The sequence below is a fragment of the Cavia porcellus genome, unplaced genomic scaffold (assembly GCF_034190915.1).
Source record: "Cavia porcellus strain 051 isolate PalLab524CR breed Dunkin Hartley unplaced genomic scaffold, mCavPor4.1 scaffold_23, whole genome shotgun sequence".
NCBI classification, from domain to species: domain Eukaryota; kingdom Metazoa; phylum Chordata; class Mammalia; order Rodentia; family Caviidae; genus Cavia; species Cavia porcellus.
In genome coordinates this window covers 57,239,792-57,259,934 of record NW_026947506.1, presented here as the reverse complement: position 1 = coordinate 57,259,934, position 20,143 = coordinate 57,239,792, and the positions used below count along the sequence as shown (strand labels likewise).

The following is a 20,143-nucleotide window of genomic DNA, read 5'->3' as shown; positions in this document are numbered from 1 at the left end:
ATTGCGGTTCATTAGTGGAGTTCTTCATATGTATGCAAATCAGGCTGTTAACAACTCCAGCTTAATTGTTAGTTGTACTGCAGCTGATTGCTTTTCTTTCTCTCATTCCTCTTTTCCCCCCTTCTCCTTGTAGGCAAGCTCATGCCTCAACTTGAGCTTTTCTACATGAGTTAACTTGTATGGGGGTATGCATAGAAGTTTTGATTTCTTAAATAAAATAACTGGTGTGAGTTTCTAGATCCTTTTCCCACAAGATGGTAATGACTCTGCTCAAAGTAGTCTCTGTGCTTGTTGCTAATTCAAAGGACAAAAGCCTACTAATAAGGTTAATATTATTATTGATATTTTAAAACGGTAGTGGGAATAAGAAAGACAAAAGCAAAATTTAATAATAAATCTGTGTGGTCCCTAAATTAGGTCCTCTTGTCCCATTTCCACTGCTGCTAATGAGTAATTACTGCGTGTAATTTCTTGTTATTGTCTGCCAGTTAAAATTTAAAGAGTTAGCTTAGTGTCAGTAAAATACTGTCAGCTATTCTGATGAGAGGCACCTGATACTGCAAATTTTAATAATGTTCACTTAAGCATTTCTTGGAATGTTTGGTGCTAAAGCAAAAAAACAAAAAACAAAAACAAAAAAAAACCATGGTGTCAGTGCTGTGGGCTTTGGGAAGAGGAGAGGTTTTAGGGGTAGCATTTCTGTGTGTTACTACTCTTTTGGGTCTTGTGCTTTTTTATTGCTATGAAATATGCTAGGGGTCGGTCTGCTGTCTAGTTCAGACAGATGCCAGGGTGAGTGAGAGCAAACAGTCTGGCCAGAGCTCCTGCAGAAAACAGGGAGCAAATTCTTATAAGAGCATGCGTGGCCACTGAGAAAAATGGGTCTTGACCCAGATTAAAACAAGCCAATAAAGTTTCACTTCTGCTGTTTAGAATGAAGGAAAGATCTTGCTTTTATGTCCCGTGTTCTGTGCTTCCTAAGCTGTGGTCTAATTAATTTGTAGACATCCAACCCTATCGATGTCGCTGCTCGGCCTGGGACAGTCCCACACACTTTACTCCAAAAGGACCCAAGGGTACGTGCAAAGTCAGGCTTGCTCTCAGGTAACACCAGGGGTGTTTGTGCCACTACCCGCCCGGCACTCGTGTCTCCTGCAGCCCATGTGCTTGCAAGAGCTGCTGTTTTCAGCTCTCGCATCGAGTTTGTCGAGGAAGTGCCAGTCAGTCCAGGAGTAAAGGCTGTCCTGGGGCCGTAGGAGTAACAGGAGGGGACAGGTTTGCCCGTGAGCAAAAACAAGAAGGAAGGGCTTACTCAGGTCTGAGCCCAGAAATTGGACACTGCTTGTCTGGTTTCTACTCAACCACTCTTCTCTGTCTACAACTCCTTAAATGTCTCTTACACAGAATTTTTTTGGATGGAAAAACACCAAGTGCTTTTCTTCCTGGAAGTCAGTACCTGAGGTCTAGAAGTTACAGGACTGAGCTGCACTTATGACCCTTTATTTTTAATGTCGCAGGGATCCCTTGTGCTCTAGAGCTAAGTAAAATACCCATTATGCTTTGGTTTTATTATTTATCAATAATTTAGAATATCACCTACCTCCAAAAAAAAAAAAAAAAGAACTTGGAGGCATACAACAGATATACTCTTATCTGTTGAGTACTGTTTATATTTATTTTTATAGTAAATGCAAAAAAATGATTACCTTTTACCTTATAGTAAATGACAAAAAATGATTGTCTTATTCCCTAGGTAAAGACAGAAGTCAATGATGAGGGATAGGTAGAAGTTAAAAATGACTCCACTGAGTATTTTTGTAGCGTTCAGTGAGCTTCTTGAAGACATCTAACACATGTGGGTGATGCACAATAGCAGAAGTGAGGGTGTTTCACAAGAGAGTGTGGTTCTTGCACTTGGAGAGAACAGTTCTCCCTCGGCGGCCTGTAGCAGCACTTACCTCTCAGCCTGGGCCCACAGGCCTGTCTCCTTCTGCACGCCCAGGGTGGTGTGGAAGGCACTCAAGATGGGGTACCCCTGACAAGCAACCCAGCGCATCTGGCCCCTGATTCAGCTCATGCAGGGGTTGTCAGAGTAGATGTTCAAGGCCGGGGACATGGGGGAGGGGACACTTGGTACTTTTGCTAGTGTGAAAATGGGCTAATTATTTTCTAAAAGGGCTTCATTTAAAAGTAAAATTCTAACATTTTAATTTCCCCTCCTAATGAAGCACTACAAATTTGTTAATTAGAGCAATTGTTTGAGTGACAGGCATGTAACCAAGTTGTCATTTTCTCTTCACAGTTGACAGATCCTTTCAGACCTATGTTAAGGGTAAGAAAGCTTCTTCTAGAACTGTTTTGCAACCTCGGTTTGACTCCCTGTGGGTTTAAAATACAAGTCTGTAACAAGAAAATAAGCCTTAGAAATGTTCAAATAAAAGATCCCAATAACAGTGGTTGGGTTTTGCAGGTAGTATAATTAAAAATAGCCTAAATTGTTTTGCTTTGAGTGTTGGAGGAAGCCAGGCCATTGGCTCTTTACGTTCTAAAACAGATAAAATTCAACTGACTCATATTCTGGTGTTAGTAGATCTGCTTAAGGATTTGACTATTTGGATCTTAAGGGGAAGGATTTGAGATAGAGGCTGAAGTTAATCTTTCTTACCCTTAGAATATACAAATGTTGGATCTGTTTGTTTGGCTAATAGCGCCTTTATTCAGAACTAAGTGATGTTGGCGTACCATAACCATTAGACTATTTCTCTGGTGCAGGAAGGGATACTAGAATTGGTTTCTTTAACATCATGTTAGAAGCAAAAATGTTCCCAAGGTCTGGAACCTGACCAGCAGCTGACCCCTGAGTGGACAATGAGTTTTCTGGTGTTGGGCGCTGGGCGCCAGAGACAAAGATGCTGGGTGGTTGGCTGGAAGATGGATGGACAGTACATTTCCTGCTTTACATGATCCATTTCTAGTGCATACTATCAGATAATTCAGTTTTCCTAAAGAGGAAAAGATCTTTGTCAACACTTAGAAGAGGCAATGTGCTGTGATTTTTTTTTTTTTTAATAAAACCATAATTCCATTACAAGAGGAACAAAATGGTTCCAAACTTGAATTTAAGTATATATTTCAGGAACAATTGTTCACTACAAAAACCATAAATTTCTGTCCTTTGCCAGTGTAAAATGGGGCTGTGTTTTCTTCTCATCCACCCCATAGTTACTGAGCATGCACTGGACGCTTAAGGGTAAATCACTTGCCCTCTCATTGATAGAAGAGAATCTACGTGCAGTTACTGTACTGCTCAAAAGCAAGGCAGAAAATAATTAGATTTGGATTGATGTATTACTCCTCAGAGTGTAGAAGAGGGACTTGATATCTGCAGAAGCCTAGAGAGCAGGAAGGAAGGAATTCTTTTCTCTTCTTTTAGCACCAACACAAATGGAGAGGTGGCTCAGTGAAACATTATAGTCCCTGGGCTTCCATGTAAATAGGATGCACTTCTTTATATCACTGTGAGGGTTAAAAGAAAACCGGTCTTAGGGGAGGTTATGACAGGTCCTGTACCCTTTCTTGTTTTGATTTGATTCACAGACATTCCTTAATTAGCTCTTCTGAACAGCTGATTTGCATTACAGCATGGCAGCATTTGTTAAGTAGGACTTCCTACTCTACCAGATCTGCCAGCTGGCACCAGAAAAGAGAGAAAGACACAAAGTGGGCTTTTGCCATCTTGTCCTTGGTAACCAGGACAAGATGGGTTTCCTGAGCTGTAGCTGACATCTCAGACCCATGTGGGAAGAGGGGGCCAGCAAACTGTGACTCTCTCTTGACTGGGCATTGGGCAGTGGCTGATGGGAGGCGCTCAGAGAGGACAAAGCACTCTTGTTGTTTCATAAAAAAAGCCTGCACAGCCAAGATCTGCTGAAAGTATGGGGGAAATTGAAGGTAGTGTCTCTGAAGTGTCTTCTGACCACGCCGCTCTTTCTTGTTCCAGAAACCAGGGAAGTGGTGTGCTATGCATGTTCACATCGCCTGGCAGATTTACCACCACCAACAGAAAGTCAAGGTCAGTTGGACTTCCTGGTTTAGGGGAGAGCTGGGGTGGGAAGGAACGTGTGGAATACCTGAATGAGGAATCTAAAAACAGAACTTAAAAACCCACAGGCAGGGAGGATCAAGTCCCTCTTGGAAAAGCTATTGAGAGATCTTACTAGTAGTTAGAGAAACCACCATCAACATTATAAACTGATAATACCCTGGTATAGTTCTCCTTTTTGATGAATTTGTCATCTTATTGCAAAGGGTTTAAATAGGGCCTAAATCTTAAAACACAGATTTGGGAACTAATTATAGTCAGCTAGAGTTAGATTATGCAAATCAGAAGAGCCAACCACACGAATGTTTTGTTTTGCTTTTAGGTAATGATTCATATACACTTTTCATTTTATGGCTTTGGAAAATGATAAAGGGTAATTTATACCCTACATGAAGAATCCCATACTGAACAGCCCTTAGCAATGCATACAGCTAACAGTTACCCTTCTAGAAGTAGCACTGGGTTTGCAGTGATCTTTCATTAATCCTTCTGGTGACCAGTGCCAGATATTAGAATATAGTCAGTACTACTACCTGCTGGCCAGTTCCCCTGTCTGTAGATGAATTTGTGTGTCTGTGTGTGCACACGCATGTGTGTATTTTATCATGTAGTTGAATATATTGCATGATTTACTGAATCATTATAACACAATAGGGAAAAGAACAGAAACTACAAGGAACTTGCTATGGGGCCAGTGCTTGCCTTAAGGGACAAAGTAACTCAGAAGTCCAGATTTTAAGACTAGGTAACCGTTGCTGAAAAATGGTAGAAAACATCCAATCAGGTTATTCCAATAAGCTTTGGTTAATCTGCTGCATCCTGAATAAGCTTTTATCACTTAATCCATTGGTTCCATGAACAAGCTGTGTGTCCTAACAGCATGTGAGAGCCATCGTGAAAGTGGTCCAAGAGGCCACTCGGCAGTAAAGAAGTGTGACTCATCAGAGAAGTGCGCTTGGAAGAGTGCCCCGACTCCCTGAGAAGGAATGCAGTCATTAACAGAAATGGAAATGAAACAAAAACCTAGTTAAAAGAGGAAAAGCCAGTCTCAGTAAATGAGCAAACCTCCCTACGATATTTCACTCTGGTTGCCAGACACCTGCTCTTTTTCCTACTGTTCCATCAGTGAGTTTTGTTCACTTTTATTTTATTGTTAGGCGAGGTTTAATTGGAAACCTTATGGCTTAACTTCTCTCTAGGAAATGCTTGTGCTCTGAAGAGCTAACTAGATTTAGATGATTAGCTCAATTCACTTCTGGTTCTGGATGGCGTGGTTAGCAGAACGGTAGATGAAACATGTCTCCCTTTTAGCTCCTTAGGGTTAGAGCAGTGAAAGATGTTGTGTGTGCCACTTTAGCAACTTCTTTTCCATAAAAATGCCCTCAGTGACTTAAACTTTCATTATGCCAGTTCAATTAGCAAGACGTCTTGAATGTGAGATAACTCCGTTCATCTTTCCTACCCTGCAAACTGTTTGTAATCCCCAAGCTCCATTTTGCTTCATGGACCTAAGTTGTGTTTAATGAGACTGTGCTGTGTACCATGCAGTAGTAGCACTAAATAATTTGGCAACCAAATTAAAGGAGATACTCAAAAGATTTTTACAGATTTATAGTGGATTAGAAACTTGGTTTGGGGATTTGGCTATTACTTTACAATGGGACTTTCATTAGAGTACTCCCTGTAGATCTTGGCAGAAATCATATCGTTCCCTTTCTCTTTAACATTCATTTACTCATTCTTTTAGTGACTCACCAAGTGCTTACTGAGGGTCTGCCACCCTCGGGTTACTTAGCATGCCGGCTGAGGGCACTCATCTCTCCTGTGGTCTGGTTCCCTAAGTGTCAGTAGGGAGGCTCAGTGCACATATGCACTGATGACAGAGGTGTCCTGTATTTCCAAAGGCTGTTGCTTCCAGCATGAGGTGCTGGGCAGGTTTCCTTTTAAATAGGGCAGTGGATGATTAGCATTTTGACCTTCAGCAATCAAGGAATGGGAAACTTGCCTCACTTCGGACCCTTACTGCATGCTATATCCATGTAGATGCTTCGTCGGCTCTGTCATTGCACAGTGGGGCAGAGATCACTCAGAACATAGGACAGCTTGAGGTGGGGTACGAATGGGGCCAGACAACATCAGACAAGTCTGAGAAGTTGGAAGAGTGAGTCAGAAGCAGGCTGAGAGCAGTGAAGGAGCTGGAGCGCGGTGGGAAGGCAGCTCACAGCCTCAGATCCCAGGATCCTAGGCCACCAGAGGGAGGCATGAAGCTGATTCCCAGAAGAATCCAGAAGATGGGGCAACTGTGAAGCCATTCAAGGATGCCCACCTCTAGAACGCAGCCCTGAAGGGGATTACAGGCAGTGTCTACAGACTTAGAGGCCGGTGAGCTTCAGGATTAGCTTCAGGGTGGATGATGAGGACTTCCCAAGAAGAGGGTATGGACTGATGTCCTCCTCCTCTTCGGATAATTGGGAATAGCAGGAAAAGGAAAGGCCTATTAGTTAAATCAATACCTTTCCTTTGTTTCATTTGTTGTTTTTTTTTAAATATGCAACAGTGATCATTTGAAAATTAGCTTGTAGGCATGGAGATATTTCTTCATAATGTTCAGTTACTAATGTGCTGTGATCCATTAGAGTAAGACAAACTCATTAAACAATTAATTTACACAATAGATTATTCATCCAGAATTCCTAATAAAATGAGCCTTAAAGTATCATCATTTTAAAACTTGCTAAAATGGTCCTTTATAACAAAGTAATAAACTACTCCAGGAGTATAGCCAGTTTGAATAAATAGGACGTGGTCTCCTTAATCCTCGCAGCCTCAAAGTCAGAACACTCGCTTGCCTCTTGCGGTCTGTGATGTAGAGGTAGGCACTGCCGTCCTCTGCTAGGTGACCCTGCTGTCCTGCCCCATGAAGGTTAATGGGTTCTGGGTTGCTTCATCTCATAGTCTTTGTGAACTTGAATCCGACCGCGGTTCAGTGCCCAGTGCACCATTCACAGAGACTCTTGGTTAATATCTTTCTTGGGATTTCATCTTTGTTCCCCCTGCTGTTTTAGAAACAGATGCAGTCAGAGCCACATAAGTTGGACTTCGGACTGAAACCTGAGTTCCTGAGCCGCCCTCCAGGCCCCAGCCTCTTTGGAGCTATCCACCATCCCCATGACCTGGCCCGGCCTTCAACTTTGTTCTCTGCCGCTGGTGAGTTCAGAGTAGGAGAGGAACTGAGAAAAGCGGTTCTCCAATAGCTAAGTGAATTCTGTGCGGGCTGGCTGAAATGACACGCCCAGCACATCACAGGGCAGATGCACCTTCTTTCATTAAAGAAGGAAGAACAGATCATCTTCCTTTATGGGGACTCAATGCTTCAGCTTATTATTTACATCTATATCAAACGAGTGTAACTCACGGGCATGCCAGATGCTAGTGAAAACAATCATGAAGCTTGCAAGGGCGAATCGGAAGGAAATAGTGCCAGGGATTGTAGAAGGACGTGGTCACACTGCGTTCCTGGGATCCCAAGGGTAAAGGAATGAACGACACGATAGCTGCAGACAGTCTGCAGGAAGGAAGGCTGTGACCCCTTGGGTACGTCCTGGCTGGGCACAGAACTTAACATTGCCTGACTGGGTACAGTGCTGGAAGACATGTAGGGAGAAAAGGGTCTGCTTATTAGACCTGTGACTTGTCCATTGGATCTGTAACTCGTTAGACCTCTGAGAACACATACTACCGAGAGTCCTGTAGGTGTACCGGAGGAAGCACTGGGGAGCAGAGCAGGGGAAGTGCATCCGGGACTGCCTCGCTGGCCAGGTATGTGCAGTCAGAAGCCAGAGGCCCTCTGGAGTAATCAGTGGATGGGACAGCCCCCTCGGTACTGAGCTCCGTGGCATTCAGCCTTTCCTAAAGTGGTTTTTCATACACACTCCCTCACACAGCCTCTGCTTGGTGAATACTCAAAAACAGTGGCGTTGAACTTGTTCTGGTAATGAGCTCCATAACTTTAACCCACGGCACTAAGTAGAATTTATTCTTCTGGACATCAATAGTGAGGGGGCCTGCTGTTTCTGAACCTTAGGGAACAAGTGTCATATCCATCCCACCAGCTGCCTCCCAGGCTTTGATCCCACACTCAATTTTGGTGGACCCATGGCTCTTCCATTGAGAAAAAGAAACAACCCACATTGCAAGAAGTCATCATTATTGTGGACAAGGTCCACAATAATTGCCCTTGAGGGTAGATGAAATTTGCTAAGACCTCAGGTTTTTCTCTGTCAGTTCTGTCTAGGGACACATTTGAAGGCATTGTTACCGTGGCACCTAGCTCTGAGACAGGGCTACATTAAGAGCCGTTTTTGGAGAAAAATGGAGAAATTTCTTCTTGGCTTTCGTTTGAGCTCAGTAGATGAATTGGCTTCTTTTGCCTCAATAATTCTGGAGCTGTAGGCATCCCTGGAGGCCTTGGGCTGAGCCAGGCTCTGGTCTTCATTGAAGCTTAATTGGCTTGCACCACACAGATAGGGTGACTGGCAACACTGGTGGTGCCTGATGAATGTTCTGGAGTAGATTCACCCTGTGGAGAAGGGGGTATCACTTAATACTTCCCAGGCGGAAAGTAAGCCACTGTCTGGGGCTGGATACCTTCAGCTTTTATGATTCTGTCACAGTGACTGATGTTTCTCTCTTACTGTGTATCTTACTGTCCTGCCCTAGGCACATAAGACCTTCACAGTCCAGGACAGCAGTAGAACTTTTAAATGGAGTTAATAAGAGTACAGGGAAGGACAGACCTCCCACGTTTCATCTGTGTTCCTAAGGGAATTTATATTTATTTATAGGACCTTAGAGAAAATGTAGGAGATTGTGAAACTTTCTTAGTAAGCTAGGAAATCCAAGTCTTGTTTATACTTCCATTTTGGAAGGAAATCTTTTTGCAGTAGCGGTATTGGGTTTTGTCCAAAATGGTTATTTGGTAAAACTTGTAACTGGTATGTATAACTTCCACATACTTTCTTCTGCTGTTGGGTACTAAAGCATGAAATCCACTAGGAGCCTTCTTGAGGTGACCTTGGTAGCACTCCGGTCCCCAAGTTCCCTGCCCACTGTGCAGTGTGTTCACGAGGCTGATGCCCAGAACTCTTAGAAACACTGCCTTCCCCTCCTCGGATGCCCACCATCTTTCATTCCTTTCCTAGCATCCTTCAGGAAAGAGGACTGGAGGCAACTCAAACAAGTGTGTGTTAGAGAAATGTGGAGGACAAAATGGAAACAAAGGGAATATGTAAGCAAAGAAGGCTTCCAAGTTAGATCTTTTAATTCCTGGCAGGCAGAGTAAAGATAAGTCAGCTTTACGTGTTTTGATGAATGTTTGATGAATAAAGCAGCATTTCCTGGCGCTGAGAATTGAGAGACATCAGACCCCCTCATTTCCCAGAGCCCCATGTAACTTGGAGTGGACACTCTCCTAGGGAAAGAATCAGAACTCTTGGAGGCCAGAGCACTGCAGCCAGACCACCCTTGTGAACCCAGTATTTCTCCAGACTTCCGCGGCCACAGTCCTCGTCCTCCAACACCCCCCCACCCCCTGCAGTCAGCACCGTGTTTCTAATATTAAAAAGCAGAGCCAGTTTCAGTGGTGGTCAGCCCCACTAGGAAAGAGGAGCGAGGTGGTTTGCTGTCTGCTTCTTCACCAGGACATTTTCTTTGACCCATGGCATTGCCTGCAGGGCCCTGGGTGGACCTTAGCCATGTCTCTACATTAACATTCATCCTCGTGGACCCCCAGCAAGCCGAGGACGAGCTGCTTTCTAGATCATGGCTTCTATGACAACTGACTTGGTTCTGTTTGACTTGATAGGTGCTGCACACCCAACCGGAACCCCCTTCGGGCCACCTCCTCATCACAGCAACTTTCTCAACCCTGCTGCTCACCTAGGTGAGTTGGCTGCCAAGGCAGGAACTGATGTGTGTGCCTGAGATCCCCGGCTGTGTTTCTGGTGTTCCTACTTCACTTGGTGGTGTGTCTGTGACAGTCCCCTCCACCTCACCCACTGAGGGATCAAGATGCCTTCAACAGGTGCCACCACCTTTAGGGTACACACCACTGTCCTTCGGAGATAGACCTGCACTTAGTCATGCTTCTGTCTGGAGTTAATCAGGGTGCCATGATGGGGAAGCCCTTCGGGGTATTTCAGGACCCCGACCTTACACTGGTTGGCCCTGTTCTTTGGAGGGAGATGGTGAAATCTCATCCCATAGCTAAGGGCGCCTCTGGGAGATGGAAAGAAAGACAAAGTGATGTTATAAAGGCTTCTTTATTTTGGTTATCTCACACTTTATTGCCCTATTAATGTGTCTCTTCCTAGGAAAGATTTGTGCTTCCTGTGGTCTTTATGATCTGGTATTTTTGGCCAGCACACAGCAGATGCTGGCAGTGGTGGTGGGCATAGCAACAGGCTGTAGATGGGTCTTCATCACCTAGAGATTTACTCTAAGATGATTAGAGCCTGGGAGAGGGGAGGCCAGGGCAGGAAGGTGATGGAAACTCAGCATGTGAGCCTTGTTCCCCTGGGCAAAGGAGGAATGAGGCAAAGTGCAGCAGCATTCTAGAAAAAGTGCCCTTGGAAACATTTTGTGCACCACTCCCTAAATCTCAGTGCAGTAAAAACCTTTCCTCGGGCTGGGGAGTTAGCTCAGTGGCTTCAGCCCTTTCCTGGTGAACACAAGGCTGTAAGTTTGATCCCTGGTACCAAAAACAAACAAACAAACTAACTAACTAACTAACTAAAACCTTTCCTCCAGTACAGCAGACTACAGAGCCGTGACCATTTCCTTCTTCCCAATCTCATTTGCAGAGCCTTTTAATCGGCCATCTACGTTCACGGGCCTTGCAGCAGTCGGTGGCAATGCCTTTGGGGGACTTGGAAACCCCTCAGTTAGTGAGTACCTCTAACTTTTCAAATCTGCCTTAGACTGTTTCTCTCCTTTGACCTGCATATGGTTCCAGACCTTTTTAGGTAAAAGAAACTGTATTCTTGGGAAATGGACCTAGGTTCTGTCATTGTAAAAAGCAGGCCAGAGCAGTGGGGCACCGTTAGTCACCACTAGATACAAGTGTGCAAAGCCACCACTCTAATCAGTCAGTGTGTGGCGCTCAGTGTCAGGACGGGCAGTGGAGCTGCTTACTCTACTGCTGAAAGCTTGTATAGGCTTATAGTTCATCTAAATCCCATTTCCAATGTTTGAGATTTTGGCTATTGCTTACATTAGACATAAAAACAACTTTTAAAGTTTATCTCACCTTTGGCACTGGTGGACTTACAGAAAGTACACTGAAGGGTAGCAGACTCAAAATAAAGAGCTGGCAGCACTTCATACCCGGGATCTGGGGGAACCCGGCAGGTTTCTACACTGGAATAAGATGAGAATGGCAACCCTCACTCATGTTCTGGGCAGGGGTTAGTCACCAGATCCTCAGCTCGATTTTCTGATGCTACATTTATTTCCTATTTCTCGAGTACAGAAGACCTAAGATGTAGCTTGGAGCCCACCGTCACCATGAAGTTTCAATTTAAAATTCAGCATAGTGACCTTACGTATCAGATCAAGTCAGGGTCCTGTGTCATCTCGGGGACACTGGTTTCAATGTGCTAATGCTGGAAAGAGTAGCGGGCAGCTTAGCAGGACAGGTAGAGGTTCTACTTGGAGCTGAGTTTCCAACCTGAGTCACCCCATCATCATACACCTCCTGCATGCCTGGAACTTCTGCATGCACCGGTATGTTTGATTAGGCGGAAATGACACCTGTTCATTCCTCTTCATCTTTAATCCCTCACCCCCACCCCCACCCCACATCTGCTTTTGGACTTATTTAAAGAAAAAAAAAAAAAAAAAAGAAAACTGAGCTACATCTCCAGTGTAGGACAAGAGTTCCTCTAATGAATTTGTTAATCTCCTTTCCTTTTCCAGCTCCCAATAATATGTATTCATTTTAACTCTGAATGCTGTTAAAAGTTTTTTGGTAAGTACCTTCATTACAGCAGATTATATAATTTCTCTTAAACCTTTTTGTTCTCCACTTCACCATTTCAGCACCCAACTCAATGTTCGGCCATAAGGATGGCCCCAGTGTGCAGAGCTTTAGCAACCCTCACGAACCCTGGAACCGGCTGCACCGAACGCCTCCGTCGTTCCCGACCCCTCCGCCCTGGCTGAAGCCAGGGGAGCTGGAGCGCAGCGCGTCCGCTGCAGCTCATGACAGAGATAGAGATGTAGATAAACGAGACTCATCTGTTAGTAAAGATGACAAAGAAAGGTACGGAAAGAAACCGCTCTCGAGTCCCCATGGGGGAGCCCGCTCTGTGCCACGTACCAATGGAACTGGCCACCCACCCTCCCCGTCCCAGCCTCCAGCTTCAGCTATCCAGGACTCCCAGCACCCTCTCAGGCAGCAAGGTCCCCTGGAGCCAGCACCCCAGGGCATTCAGTGTGCAGTGACCTCAGAATAGGACTCTAGTGCAGTGAGAGACACAGACCATGCAAAGTCCCTCAAGGATTAAGATGTCCAAACGGAGATCTTCCTCCGTGAGACAGAGTTGGAACTTTGGACCAAACACACACAGCATGAATCAATGCCATATTTGCTTTCAAGTTTGTGTAGTCCATTCAATCATCCATAGGTTTTTTATCTTTCTCTCTTTTTGTTTGCATTTAGAAAGTCATGTTTGCATTATCTCATCATATTTTTCTCAAGTTTTGTTCAAACTCAAAGCCTGGGACTCACAGATAACCAATAAACTCTCACTAACCTAAATCTAGAGAAATGCCAGCAAGCAGTTTGGGGTTGGTTTCACCAGTGGATAATTAATTTTATTAACCATTATTATTTCAGTACAAGGTAACCCCTGCCTAAAAAGAAGTAGCCTTAAAGAGGAAGTGGCTTGTAGGATTTTTTCTGAAGATTATCCTAAGCGTTCTTGACAGTCTCTCTTCTTTCACACACTATATTCCTTCTGAATGAACTGGTAAGCAAGGAATGCACCACATGTGCTTAACAAGAAATACCTAATGACCGCTTACTTAAGCATCAAGGCCAATCCGAGTCTTTCATTTTTCTTTACTGTATATGCTTTGTGTATGTGTGTGTGTCCTGAGAATTGTTAAATGAGCAGCTCTGCAGGCCGTAAGTGTGGCAGATTGGCAGCAGGCCATCAGGCCAGGCTGATGTATTCCTTTCTTATAAAATAAAAAGATAAATTTCCTGTCAACTCCGTATGATGGAAGTTCTCTTCCCCAGTGAGGAGACACCCTTCAGCTCTGAGCTGTAACCTGGCAGAGAAAGGCAGCCCAGGGCAGCCAAGCGCCATCCACTGCGCTCCCAAAGCTGAGCAGAGTGTAGGGTGTGGCCGGCGGAAGCTCTCAGACTCGTCCTGATGACATCATAATGGCCTCTTGCACTGAAGTTGAAACTTATAAGCCTAAAACATCCTCTTCTGACTTTCCCTTTAAGGTCATCCTTCTCAGCCTTTGCGTGTTGCAGGAAACAGTTCTCCTGTGGGGGCACCTCCTCAGTTCTCCCCCTGGCCACCGGTTTGCCCACAAGGCACCTTGCTTCTCTCTTCTTCCCTCCCTTTGTGGGCTGTCTCCAGGCTCTGGTGAGACTCACCTGATTCTTCATCTTAAGTCTCCAAGTTTTACTTTGTCCTGCATTCTCTGTCCCCATCCAAGGCAGGACTCTGGCCCTGTTCCTTGCCTCTAGATGGATACTCTCTCACTTGTCCTGTTTTCCCCACAAGGTTGTGTGTTTGTGGCCCCACTTTTCCGACTGCAGTGCCTCCACCCACTGGCCAGATTTTGGCTCCCTTATCCTTTGCCACTCGAGAGTCCAGGAAAACGGTTTCCTTTCAGACTTGTGCTGTGTCTTAGAGCTTGTTCTGTGTTGGCATCCTTCCCTCTGCAAAGAGACCTCTGATCTGAGAGTCTGGCCCAAGACGCCCTGAATGTTTATGGTAAACTCTGCCTTCCAGGGCTACCTGTGCACTTGGAAGGAAGTAGTCCTTGCATTTGGGCCCTTAGGTTGTGACTCTTAACTCTCAAATTGATCCCATCCTGAAAGTCTGGGTACCACATACCCCCTGGGGGCCGCCTAGGCCTGGCCTGACCTGGCTCTGAAAGTTCTCCGATCCTGACTGAGGCACATGACTCTTAAACACAGACAGAGAAGTGTCCCCCTAGACTCTGAGCTGCCTCGGCCCCAGTGCTTCACCCCACTAAGCTTCCACTGAAATCCAGGTGCTCAGATCGGGGCTGGAGGGACAGCTCCGGCCGGCCCTTTCCACCGCCATCTCATTGCAGCCCCTTGTCCCCGTAGCAGGCCTGCTTCATTCGTGTCCTGTGTCCCTCTTTCCGCCCCAGGGACAGCGTTGAGAAGAGACACTCCAGCCATCCTTCACCAGCACCTATCCTCCCGGTGGGCGCCCTGGGACATAATCGCAGCTCTGCCGAACAGATGAGGGGTCACTTGAACACCGAGGCTCGCGAGAAAGACAAACCCAAAGAGAGGGAGCGAGAGCACTCGGAACCCCGCAAGGACCTGGCCGCCGAGGAGCACAAGGCGAAGGAGGGCCACACACCCGAGAAAGACGCGCACGGTCACGAGGCCCGCGCCACGGGAGAGGAGGCAAAGCAGGGGCCCCGCGTGCCCTCGCCCTTCGCGCGTGCCCCCGCTGCGGATGGCGCCCGGCCTGGCAGCACGTCCAGCCGCGAGGCCGAGCCACGCAAGGGTGAGGTGGCCTACGAGCACCCCAGGAAGAGCTCGGAGGTCAAGGTGAAGGAGGAACGCAAGGAAGACCACGACCTGGCGCCTGAGGCTGCCGCCGCCACGCAGGCCCACCGGGCCTCGGAACCGCCGCCGCCCAGCTCTTCAGCGGGCGTGCACGCAGGGCCGCTGGCATCCATGCCAATGACGGTGGGGGTGACAGGCATCCACCCCATGAACAGCATCAGTAGCCTGGACAGGACTCGCATGATGACCCCCTTCATGGGCCTCAGCCCCATCCCGGGCGGCGAGCGCTTCCCGTACCCCTCCTTCCACTGGGACCCCATTCGGGACCCCCTGAGGGATCCCTACCGGGAATTGGACGTGCACCGCAGGGACCCGCTGGCCAGGGACTTCCTGCTGCGCAGCGACCCGCTGCACCGACTCTCTGCCCCACGGCTCTACGAGGCCGACCGCTCCTTCCGGGACCGGGAGCCCCATGACTACAGCCACCACCACCACCACCCGCACCCCCCGCTGCCTGTGGATCCACGGCGCGAGCACGAGCGGGGAGCGCACCTGGATGAGCGCGAGCGCCTGCACCTGCTGCGCGAGGACTACGAGCACCCACGGCTGCACGCTGTGCACCCCGCCGCGCTGGACGGACACCTGCCGCATCCCGGCCTGCTGGCGCCGGGACTCCCGAGCATGCACTACCCCCGCATCAGCCCGACTGCGGGCCACCAGAACGGGCTGCTCAACAAGACCCCACCCACAGCGGCGCTGAGCGCACCCCCACCGCTCATCTCCACACTGGGGGGCCGCCCTGGGTCCCCGCGCAGGACTACCCCGCTGTCGGCGGAGATCCGGGAGAGGCCCCCCTCCCACACGCTCAAGGACATCGAAGCCCGGTGAGGGGGACAGGAAGGCCTGGACATGGGGCGAGAGACACACAGCGAGTGGCCAAGGCACTCCCGCCTCCCTCCCACTGCGGGCGGGCGAGCAGCCCCATTCCGCCCCTGTACAGTGTACAGACTCCGCGCAGATTTTGAAATGTTTTGTATATTATATGTTGAAATTTTTCAGATCTTTTAGCCAACTCGTATGTCCTCATTTCTCCTCTTTTTTGTTCCTTACATGAAACTTTTTGATTTGAACCAAAACAGTGACGAGGACAACACACACCAGTCAGGTGATAATTGGGGGGTGGGGGAGCCCCCGCGATCAGTCACGAGAGCTCTTTCAGATGGGAAGGGAAGGCCGTGTGTACATAGCGTGTAAAAAAGATTGCTTCATGAGCTGATGGTTCATATATGCAAAAGGGTAAGATGAAAGCTTTACTTTGTACAGATGTAAATAGATAAAGATTAAGTAACATAATACATTAATACTTCTTAAAATGTGCTATTTGCAAACCTGGTATCAGTGAGCACAGTCCGCTAAAGCTGTGTTCCCGTATATTGTTATAGACAGCTAAACCCTTCAACTATGCAATGAATGTTAGGGCTTTTCACAAAAGCCTGCCTAACTTAAAGGAGCCTTTTCAGATCCATTTACAACATACTTAAGGTCATATTTTCCCTAAACAAGCGCTTACGGTGATACGACTCTGTTTTCCTTGCTTGTTTTTTTTTCAAATGGAGAAACACCCTACTTCGAAAAGTGGACCCCAGGCTGGAACTTTGAAGTTGCTGCCTGGGGCTGGGGAGGCTGGGGGGATGCACCCCGGCTAGGTAACTGAGGACAGGAGCAACCAGTGCTGGGGAAGATGGGATTGTCAGACGCCAGGATCAGGGGGCACGTGGAGGTGTCCGTGGGAAGCAGGTTGCCAGAATCTTCTCACCGCCAGTCAGGTGATTCCACACACACCTCACGAGGGAACCATTCCTTTTTTAGTGTGTCCTAATTCATATCTGTACACACTTCCTCATTTTGTAATGCAAGTTAATGACATCCAAACAGATCCTGAAAGAAAGCTTCAAGTTTTCTCAGATGATGGATGTGTTTCACTGCTGACGGATTTAAGGCGCACGTTTCCCAGTGTGACTCGTGGTATTCCAGTTAGTCTTTATGAGACTTTATTTCTGGGAATAGCTGAAACAGGTCAGCCTCGTGCAGCCTTCGAGAATTACAGAGGGTGAAAGGTGGCAGAGAAAAAGTCTTGTATGTGCGTGTGTTTTTGAGTTGGCATCAGTCTTATTGTCTCTTCATGATACTTTTATAATGCATTAAGCCTCTTGTCTACATACTTGGAGAGAATATGACTTTACTAGCAGAGAAATACAATATATCTTGTCTACTGGACTGTAAAATACATGTATGAAATAAAATTAGTTCCATTTGGTCTTCTAGTATATTAAAGTGCTATCTGACGTTGTTATCCTGTTTTTGCAAAAAAAAAAAAGTTAACTACAGACCATTGTTTCTAATAAGCAGAGAGATCTATTTTAGTAGTAAACTGAAGGTTTAGTTGTGAGCTTCAGATTTTGTGAACACCAGATGTTGTGCAGTGTTTTTTTTTTTTTTTTTTTTTTAAGGCAACTGAAAAAAAAATCCAAGGAATATGTACACTGGAACTGTAGTGGTAGCTTTCGGTATTGTAAAGAGATTGTTCTATCCAGACCTTTGCTGTTAATCCTGTATGTAATAAAGTCCTTTCTAGATCCTATGTGAAAAGAAACGTGAAGCGACTGAATCTTCAGCATGTTCTCATCGGCGGAGCCTCCTTGTGTTATGTAAACTGTGCCATGTCATTAAAAATGTGAACCAAGCTTGCCGCTGCTTGTCTGTGTGAGATGGCCACCCTTGCTTAGGGAAGAAGCCACGCGTGCGCAAGAAACACCTCGACCTGGAGGCTCCCCCACTGGGCCGGCCACTCTCCCCAGCTCAGTTAGTGACCTGCCAATTAGTTTTTCTAGACATTCGCACCTCACACCATGGGTTATGGATTCTTTTTTCTTTTGTGTGTTCTGCACATAATGCTGTAAAAGTCCGGGAAGCTGTCGCTGGGTCTTGCAGTAGACGAGCCCATGTGTGGGCCAAATGAGCAAGTGCCATTTGTGTCTCGAGCCTGCTCCATGCTCATGGCAGAAGCCTTTGCCGCGTCCATCTGCGCTGACGAGAAACCCGATGCAGGTCCTGACCACCGTGCTCGCCGATCTGTGGACTCCATCCTTCGATTCTATGTTCCAGATACTTTGTTTCTGTGTCTCAAATGATGGTGGCATATCCCTCATCCGTCTGCAGACTTCTTCCTGTCCTCTAAAATCTGTTTTGTTTTGTTTTTTAAGATGTTAAAAAAAATTGTTAAAGTTTCTTGTATCAACATGATGGAATCGCTGTTTGGACTGGAGTCTGTATCCTACTGCATAAAGGCCAGCAGTGGCCAGGGCTGGCAGAGTCTGGGAGGCTGCTGAGTGGGCATGAGGAAGGGATAGAAACGGAAATGGAGGGCTCTGGGTTGGGAGGTGGGGTGCTGTGGACTCCGCAGCTCCCTGGGGAGCTGCCCAAGGCCAGGCATGCTTAGCCCTGATGTGGAAATGGGTGGGACTCTCAGGTCTAATTGTGGGTGTCAGTAAAGACCCTCTTCTCAGCACCATGTTATATCTTAAGACCTGACTGTAGGATTTGGAGAAAATCATGAAGCAAAGCTAGTGGGTTGGAAAATACGATAAATGCTGTGTTTTTCCAAATCCAGCAGTGCCTGGGACCTTGCAGACAGTCCCAGTGGCGGCTTGATGAACTATTTCTGGCAGACCTCACTGCCTTCTATTGTACACCTATTTTGATGTCACCATCTGCAATGTCAGAACGTGGAAGAGTCACTCTCCAATCAGTCACGGTATTTAATCCCCAGGGCTTTATTCATCTCAACCTTTGCATATTTTCCCTCTAATTACATTCAACGCCTCAGCATTGATGGGTACCAGCACCAATTTGATTTCCTGCTAACCTATAGATGCTCTAATTATCCCCACAATCTTTTGACTGACAATGATCTTGTTACCTTCTAATGGTACATGACAAGTAAAATAGCGAATATAATGATGCAATAATTACCACTCTGGATGGATATTTGCAACAGCACTCGCTGTTTATCCTTTTTCTGCCTCAGTCAAGGTGGGTGAGGGGAAATAAGATGCAATTCTCGATGTTCTAGACATTTATAGCATAAAAAGAGGGTTAAGCGATCATGTGCTAAATCAGCCATGGCGGAGTGGAATGCTCAAGACCTCTTGTGAGCTAGTGTGTGTAGGGTACTAGAAAATAAATTAGGCCAACCATGGCATTAAATCAGTTTTAAGAAAAGAGACAACAAAAATGACATGGCCTTTTCCTGTGCAATTTTTAAAACTGTCAGTGCTTTTTGTGTGGGTGTGTCTTTCTGAAAATTGTGGGAAATTCCCTGTAGGTAGAGTTCTTGGGGCTGGGAGACCAGAAGCTTGAGATAAGAAGGGAAATAAGCCCTGGAAGGAATCTGTGGTCACAAGAGCTGGATTCGCCCCTGCACCCTCTGACCCCAAGCAAACTGAGCTCAGTTTCCCAGTATGGAATGAGACCGTCCACAGCATGGGGCATCAGGACGGAAGGTGTGAGCCCTGTGTGTGACAGCACAGGACACACACATCACATGCTGTCCCCAAGCTTTCGAGAATTGTAGGCTGGGTAGAGAATGGTCCATGCCCAGGCTGAGCACCCCCAATCACACGCCAAACAGTGGAGAAGCAGGAACTTGGGCTCCCGGACTTTACTGCAAACCTCCTTTTCATCCCAGCGCTCTGCAGTTCTAAAACCCTACAATCAAAATGTTTAAGTGTGGTCATCTTCCCACTTCAGACCTATCCATCATCACCCCTTTCTAAACAGTTTTCTTCTTTTCCTCTGCATGACCATCAAGAATGCAAAGATTCAGTTTTAAAATTAACAGTTTTTGGAATTATATGAACCATAGATAACAATAAGCAGCATTTTATAACTATTTTGAGTTTATTTTTTTGAGACAGGATCTCACTATGCGGTTCAGTCTGGCCTTGAACTCCTGACAGTCCTCCTGCCTCACCCTCTTGAATGCTGGGATTACAAGTGTAAACCCCTATATCCAGCTCCGTATGCAACAATTTCTTAAAAAGAGATTGGCCCATTCAAAAGGGAAAATAACTTTTTAAAAACAAATGCAGCCCCAATTATCACATTGCCTAGATTCTTGCTAAAGACTTGGGGAAATGCTGGCAAGTGGGCTGGTGGGTCCAAGGTCTCTGACTCAGGTATTCCTCCTCAGT

The 20,143-nt window shown here is 46.5% G+C and overlaps 1 protein-coding gene across 11 annotated transcripts in view; it reads left to right on the top strand.

The window, feature by feature from the left end:
* Positions 1 to 18,194, top strand: part of Auts2 (activator of transcription and developmental regulator AUTS2) — a 1,133,580-nt gene extending 1,115,386 nt beyond the window's left edge. For 9 of the 11 annotated variants that reach the window (XM_063233595.1, XM_063233594.1, XM_063233592.1 and 6 more), the window contains 8 exons: positions 1,005 to 1,076; positions 2,303 to 2,332; positions 4,001 to 4,072; positions 7,168 to 7,309; positions 9,966 to 10,043; positions 10,963 to 11,046; positions 12,200 to 12,422; positions 14,522 to 18,194. In XM_063233595.1, coding sequence (XP_063089665.1) covers positions 1,005 to 1,076; positions 2,303 to 2,332; positions 4,001 to 4,072; positions 7,168 to 7,309; positions 9,966 to 10,043; positions 10,963 to 11,046; positions 12,200 to 12,422; positions 14,522 to 15,779 — 1,959 coding nt within the window. In that variant the 3' untranslated portion in view covers positions 15,780 to 18,194. The remainder of the gene's footprint in view (positions 1 to 1,004; positions 1,077 to 2,302; positions 2,333 to 4,000; positions 4,073 to 7,167; positions 7,310 to 9,965; positions 10,044 to 10,962; positions 11,047 to 12,199; positions 12,423 to 14,521) is intronic. The other 2 variants (XM_063233593.1, XM_063233591.1) reach the window with 1 other exon arrangement.
* Positions 18,195 to 20,143: the final 1,949 nt, after the last annotated feature.